This window comes from Labrus bergylta, chromosome 3 (assembly GCF_963930695.1).
Source record: "Labrus bergylta chromosome 3, fLabBer1.1, whole genome shotgun sequence".
Lineage (NCBI taxonomy): Eukaryota > Metazoa > Chordata > Actinopteri > Labriformes > Labridae > Labrus > Labrus bergylta.
The window spans coordinates 22,129,873-22,137,751 of record NC_089197.1 but is presented as its reverse complement, the minus strand read 5'-3'; the positions used below and the strand labels follow the sequence as shown (position 1 = coordinate 22,137,751).

General features: G+C 38.0%; 1 protein-coding gene across 1 annotated transcript; it reads right to left on the bottom strand.

Moving 5' to 3' along the window:
• Positions 1–500: 500 nt before the first annotated feature.
• hnf4b (hepatic nuclear factor 4, beta) lies at positions 501–7,665 on the bottom strand. The gene is given in 8 exon segments (XM_065953258.1): positions 501–599; positions 602–756; positions 2,269–2,418; positions 2,421–2,481; positions 3,077–3,183; positions 4,840–4,924; positions 5,762–5,856; positions 7,560–7,665. Coding segments are annotated over 8 exon segments (858 nt in total).
• Between the last annotated feature and the right edge of the window lie 214 nt (positions 7,666–7,879).

The window sequence follows — 7,879 nt, the reverse complement described above, 5'->3', positions numbered from 1 at the left end:
TGTCTCTGGTATACTGTGGTCACATTGGCAGGACTGTAATGTCTGTACACCTCTGTGTCAGTCTGTGGGGGCTGCAGGCAAACTGCCTGAAGGAGCTTTGAGAGTGTAGACAGACATCAGTAATGGTATTTAGCACATGACAGTTCAAGGTCCATATAAATAATGGTTTTATGTAAACTAATGTGAAGTCAGACCCTTGAAATACTGAAGTAAATATACTGTGTACGGTTATTTTGACAGCATATATCACATATACATTACAACATAATAATCACAATAATTAATCCATAAATAAATATACACTGTTCTATGTCAACATGAGCGATGGCACAGGTGAAGACTGTCCATGACGTTTTGTGCTTATTATGCTGGTCATCAACTGAAGGGGGAGGAGAGACCTAAGCAGACAATATGAAGAGAGACAGTAGATGAATAAACTAAATGTATCCAAAAACAAACTTCTTAACTTTACACACTGAATAACTAAAGAGGTTAACAGTTTATATTCCACCCCTCCTTCCTGTCCACAGTTCCTTTCCTGTGTTGGCTCCCTCCCCCAGCAGCATCTCCTGCAGCAGATTGACCACCTTAGTTTCTCCTATAGCAGCTGTGCCAGGTGCAGAGTCTCCACCATCTGCCAGGCAGGATCAGCAGGAGCTCTCAAAACCTTCCCCTCACTTGTTGCTTCTTCAAGCAGCAGATGGGCCTAGAAACGCAGATGTCAAACCATCTGAGGATTCTGCAGACCCTTACAGTCTACAAGACACAGGTGAGAGGAAACATACTGAAGATGGGAGATAACAGTGTAAAGAAAAGGCTAATGCACTTGTGACATCTTTTTACATCAAATAATAATGTACAAAGACAGAGATAAACAAAGATATACATTTTAATTGTACTGCATTACAATCTTACAAACAAACAGCATATTAAGGATTTCGCAGGTGCAGAGTTTGGGAGAAATGTTTGCTGTACTTTTTTCACATTGTTGATCAAAATCAAAGCAGTACATTTGGTCCTTGCAGGAGCAAGGGTTTCCCAAATTTGAAATCTAAACAACATATCATTGAGGGCGGCTGTGGCTCAGTTGGTAGAGTTGATTGTCTCTCAACCAGAAGGTCGAGGGTTCAATCTGCTGCGGTGTATGAATGCGTAAGAATGGGATTAGTTACTTCTGATATTCTCACTACATAGAAACCACTACTATCAGTGTGTGAATGGGTAGGTGTGACATGCACTGTAAAAGTGCTTTGAGTAGTCAGAAGATTAGAAAAGCACTATACAAGCTCAAGTCCATTTACCATTCACAATCATTTCCTGACCAACACCAGGATTTTTGTTTATAGGAAAAACAAAAAAATAGAAGTAGACTCAAAGACAAAAAAGGGCAATTTAGTTTTATTTAATAAAATAGCAAATAGCTGTTTAGATACAAGACTTGAAAAATACAATACTGCACACAATGCACAAGTAGCTATAATTGCTTTTTCTTATTTAACCAGGAGGGATGTGATGAAATCTAATGGATTTTGGAGATTTTTTTTAAAACTGCATTCTTGCAGCAGACAAAGAAGCCTTACAACTAATCACTGCTTCAGTATCTAGAACACTTTCTAAAACAGAATGAACAAAAACTTGATTGCTTTGATTTGCCAAATTGAAATTGGATCAATAGATAAAAAATAATAATTTTTTGAGTCGAGTACTGTTATTTCAGCCATTCTAACCAAATTCATTTTATGAAAGAGCCTATTTACTTGTTTTGGCAGCCAGAACAGAGATGCTTCCTGTGTCCATGCATAGGTCATGATTTTTCAAAGGTATTCATCGTATTATAAACACAAAGATGTATATGTTACACCTCGAAGGAATGTTGCATTGATCAGATCAGATAGATGTTTTTAAAGATTAACTTTCTTCATCAATTACTCACAGAACAGCAGGACTGAATCGGCCTGATCTCCCAAGCCTACGTTATGATTGCTATATGCTGGCTTGTTGGCAGAGTTGGATCAGTTCAGTCCTCTGGTCCTACAGCATACCTTGAGTACTGCTGTCTCAGCTAAATATGCCACTAAACTCAGCCACTGCTCGACTGCCAATCATTTTACCACATCCTTATTCTATTAAGGAATCTGAAGGATAAACACGAAAGCCAAACCATTCAGACTAAACTACAGATGTAAAAGACAGATAAAAAATCTCACCCCCTTTCCTGTCTAAATATTAAAATCCAAAGTCACCCTCTCTTGGACTGAGTGCACTGACCTGGGGATAAGAAGACAATACTTTTCAGACATAAGAGTTTAGTTTTCAGTCTCATATATGCTCTGTTGTCTATGGGGAAACTACAGAACTCTTGGGTGTGTTTTTCCCATTCCACCAGCAGGAGGAGTTGCTGCTTCATGGACTCAAACATCCCACACAGGCCATCTTCTAGGTGTTGATCTCAAGACTCTTAGGTGAGGCCAGATCTGAGGACTGAGAGCAGCAAAGCATAATGTTAGTTCACAGCAGGATCAGGTGATACTGCAAGTGAGAATGAAGCTCAGAGAAGGTGTGGGAGTGTGTGTGAGGGTATAGGGAGATAAATGGAGGACAGCGAAGGTGATGGTGCTGCAAGGTGAGAGAGCTGTGAAGGTTAAAGCAAGACAAAGCATGTAGAGGAGAATTGTGCTGGATGAGACCATTTTAACCCCTTTGAAAAAACACCACAATAGCATAAATCTAGGACATCCTCTAATTTGATTGTTTTAGTTATTTTTACATGCAGAAGTGTTTACAGTGCCTGGTTGGTATTTAAAGGTAATTTGATATTGTAACACAAATTCCAGTGCAAGGTGTGCAATACAATGGGCTAAAATAATGTGGGCTCTTTTGCAATTTGTCATTTCTAAAGAAAAATTGCTGCTATAGAACACCTGCCAAATTTAATGTGTGCCTTTCTAAAATGTAACCTATATCCTCCCTGTTTCTGACTTCCAGCATAAGTAAATGGATATTTTATCTGGCATATTTGTGTCAATTTCAGACCCAGAACTCTCTGTATCTGAGATATAAGGCAAAGCTGTGTTACCTGTTGCACGCTTGCCTCTGCCTGCAGCAGCACACTGATGGACGGAATGTCAACTGTCTGCCACTTAGCTCTGTGACTGTGGATGCAGCCTCTTTCATTCACCACAGCTGCATAATAAAGAGAGGGAAGAATCATCAGAGGAGTTTTTTGGCTTCTCCAGACTTAATCGCTGCGCTCTAATTTTTACACGCCTACAAGCATCTCCTGTAAGAAAAGACCTTCTCTCTAGGTCCCTCTATCCTATTTGACATTGAATTTGCTGTTCATTGGAACTTTGGCTATGTAAAATGTTGCCTATTTTGCACAAGGCAAACTAAGCAGAAATTACACAGAATCCCAGATTTTTTATGGAGTCTATATTCTGTTTGATTATTTTGTGTCTATTTTTCAGGTTGATTTTACATTAACTGTTACAGCCTTTTATTTAAATTTACCTTAGGGTTGATGTACATTGCAATGCAAATTACTAAAACAGAAAGAAAACATTTTTTTCATTTATATATTATTCTGAAGGCTACATTTAGCATTATAAAATAAAAAGATATTGATAACATTTTTTGGGAATCTGCATCAAAAATAAATTCATCTAATTTTTTTCTTATCACTTATCAATTTAAGGTTAAAAAGAAGAAATAGATGTAAAGGCAGAAAGTAAACAAACATAAATTCGGAGAAAACCTGTTCTGGCTCACACATTAAACTGTGTATTACATCAATCAAAGTTGTAGAATGCAATGTTCTAATCTAATATTGATGACATATCTTTATTAAAAAAAAAATCTTGATTTAATATTCCAATGTCAACGAGAGCTTCTTACATTCACTACTGACAATAAAAAGTGGGCGCGGCGGCCTGGATGCTTGATGGTGTGGCTGGTGTTTACTCGAGCAGATGTCAGCCCATGTTGATGACCCCTCTGTGATAGTCATTAGAAAGAGAGCAATCTGTGAGGTCTCAGACTGATTCCAATATGGCTCCACAAAGTCAGACAACAGGAGCGCAAGTCAGAGTGATCAGTCATCAGAGCTGTCCTCTCAGCAGCCAATCAGGAGCGTATTAATCAAACTAGAGGAGGGGAAGGAGCGTGATTCTCCCTCTGTGCTTCACTGACGTGGTCCTGCATGACAATGTCCCAAATGGGTCTTCTGTGGAACATCAACATCAACCAGCTACACAAAAAGTGCTCAGATGAACAGTTTAAAACGACTGGCTGGTGAAAGAGACTTGTTTCATGTTTTTCTCAAGTGTTTTTACCACAGATGTGCTTCTTGCAAAATGTAAAGATACAGGACATATGAACAATATATGCTGATTTGTGTAGTTACATCTATTTTTTAAATTTTTTTAAACTAAAGCTATTTTGTATTTTAAAAATATAAAGTTGTGTTGAACACAGGACTAAAAAAAAAAGAAAACAAAATGCAAAGTATAAAAATACAGGTAATCTCTCTGTAAAGCTTTGGAATTAAAGTAAAGATTAATTTTCTTAATCAATCTATACACATTCTCATATGTATAGATAATGGTTAGGGATAAAACATGATGCAGCAGAGCCAAAGATATTGTGTTTTTTCCTTAATACACTGTCTTTTCCCTCCTTTCTCTAAAACTGGTGCCAACATGAACCACAAGGTAACTGGACTGCTGACTAATTTGAAAAAAACACAGGTGCTCCGTGTGCTGGTGGCGCAGTTGTTAGTGCGCACGCCCCATGTATGGAGGCTATAGTCTTCCAAGTGGGTGGCCCAGGTTCAAATCTCACCTGTGGCTCCTTTCCCACATGTGATTCTCCACTCTCTCTCATTGATTTCCAACTCTATCCACTTTCCTATTGCTCCATTAGGGTGCTGAGCAAACAGAGGCTAATGTAGCCTTGAACAGTTTAAACAGGGATTTGAGCTAACAGAGTCTTGTGAGCTCACCTCTTCCTGACTCAGTACACTAGTGTTTTTTATTTTTTATTTTCAAGCTTCTCGTCTTAATCGCCAAATGATGCTGTCATAGTTGACGTCCCTTGAGGTAATTGATAAAACCTCAAAGTTGTTCCACATGCAGTAGCAGTCACACTGCAAATATATTGTCAGCAGAGTTTGATCTGTGAAATTTCGGGAGTTAAAATGGTCAGAGAGGGACCTGAACAAATGTTGAACATTTGGAGGTTTAGGAACTGATAGATTATTATTATTTTATTGCACCTACACATGTTGTGACATGTCTGTTTAATGTGCCATGTGACACAATCTCTAGTGGGAACTATGACAGAATCAGATGTCTACAAAGCATGTCTCAATCAGCTGCTCACACGGGAATGACAGACTCTACAGCTATATCTCACCGCTGAGTTCTCTGTTATAGTATGTATGTTATTGCTTTCATGCCTGGACGCATCCCAGTGTCCTTCAGGTTACCGTTCTATTAAAAAGTGAAGTTTCTTTTATGATATGTCTGACCATACTGTACAAATGTTGATAACTTTAACACCTCAGTATAACTTTTCACCTCACCTCAACTGAAGAGCTTCTTTTTTTCTTTTTTAATTTTCACCATCAGTGGTGTATTTTATGTTTTACAAAGGGTTGATTGAAATATGCTGATGGGGTTTCAGACATATACCATGAATACAATGCTGTTGTTACTGTACAATGTTTAATGTTGTATTGTCCTGGATCTATGTAAGGACTCACCTGCAGCTGTAAAGTGTAGTTGTTGGTCCTCCAGAAGAAGCCGTCACAGCCATCACAGCTCAATGCACCGTATTGTTTACCTGCGGCTTTGTCTGCACATTATGGAACATGGCTGTGAGATGAAGTTACTGCTGACGCCATCAAGTCTTTTATTTAAAAGACGGTAGATACATACACAAACAACAAGATGTTTAATCAAATATTACCTAAAATGCAGTAAAACAATCCTGAGGAGTTTTGCATGGGAGAGAAGTTCAGATTTTGTCAGAGCATGTTTCTCGCTGACCTTTAAGACATGAACGTCTTTTATTCAGTTGCTGATGAATAAGTAAATATCCCTTAGTCTAATCCAATAAGCCCCATGAGTGTCTGAGATGAATCACGTAGCTAAGAGAACATCAACTTTGTTCAGAGTAGACAGGCACTTTGACAGCAACAATCAGTCATGATCCCTCTCTTCAATGAGGACATATAATGAATCTCATTCCACCTCTGTGGACACGCAGGTAACCTTGTATGCGGACGTAACTTTGCAACAAAGAGCTGATTTAGAATTTACAGCCCCTCGGGAATCACCTGGGCACTTTTCTTACAGTACTGGTGATGATAATAAAAGCAGGGTTCCAGGTGGAGATATCACTGCTCTGTTTGACTGCCAGAGCCAAGGGCCTCAGAGGAGCACTGCTAGTTATTACTCAAGAGGAAGAGGAAACTCCCCATTTAATTAAAGCAGTTAGAGGTCAGCAGCAAGCCAAAGATCACTCTCCTCTGGCTAATTTGACTTTGGGCTTCTCTGTTTAAATTCCCTCCATGTTGCTCCAAATTGCATCCTGCCAGTATTTGATTGCTGCAGGATTGTCTCTGACAAACACTCACATTCACAATGGTCAGTTCCTGCACTGATGCTTGCACTGTACAGACCGCAGGCTGTAATGTATGTAAATTGCATATTTAGTTTGGGGAGATGAGACAGCCAGGGATTACAATTTAACAGGGAAAATGCTCTCTGTGGTCAAAGATCAGCAAGATTGAATTAAGAGATTAGGCTACAAATGCCTCGCAGTTATCTGGATTTTCAACAGCAGCCTGTTGGCAAAGCCTCTTCATTTAAAGTGTCAAGGAAAAGGCTTGATTCAATCGAACAGAGCCCTTATTATTATAATGACAGATGGTAAGATTATGATGTAGAAGAGAAGAGAAGATATCAACAATTCTGATCAATGATGTATGATTTGAATTTTTTTTTTTAAGTATGAAAACCTAATGCTTCATGTTTATAGCTTCTTTACTGTATTCATCATTTTTAGGATAAGATATATTATACAGTATGTCGAAACACAATCCGATCAAATATGATACATTAGGAAGCACTACAATTCAATACAACACAATACGATACGTTATTATTTACAGCCAAGGTATGATACAATATGATTTGTTAGTCATGATTTGATACAATATGACACTAATAAACGTATTATTAATAATGTATTATACACTAGGGTACATTAATTAGTTTAGTCAAGTTAACCTGCATTTTAAAGGCTTTGGAGATAATTTTTTGGGGCCAAAGGTAAACAATTAAATTAATTAATTAATTTCAGAGAAATACAGATATCCTAGCTGTAAGAACATCAACAATGATAATTTGTTGCAGCCCTTACCTGATGTTTTTCATACATGGCGCTCTATCTGAGAACAATCATTGCAACAATTTTAAACTTTTTTCAATTGACTGGTGATGACATTAAGGGTGTCTTTGTATTTAGACCACAGTGTTAAGTTGTTATTTTACTACCTGCATTATGTGTTTGTAGTTTTATCACCATCAAGTTATTCAAATGTTCAGTACCTGTGCTTCCATGAGTGTACCCCAGTTAAAAGAAAGCACCAGTAGGCTTCATGATTCTATGATACCTTTTGGCTGAAAGAGTTTTAGGTGTTGAGCTGGAAAAACTCCACTAGTGTTCATAATTTCTTCCCAATTGTTAAATTAATTCAGCGCTGTTACTCTACCTTACAGGTATCCCAGGTGTTGCTCTGCAGGTTTTTTTCTTAGTGACTCACTCGCTACTCTTCTTTAAAATGGCACTTTTAGCACTTTTTCATTTAAAAAAT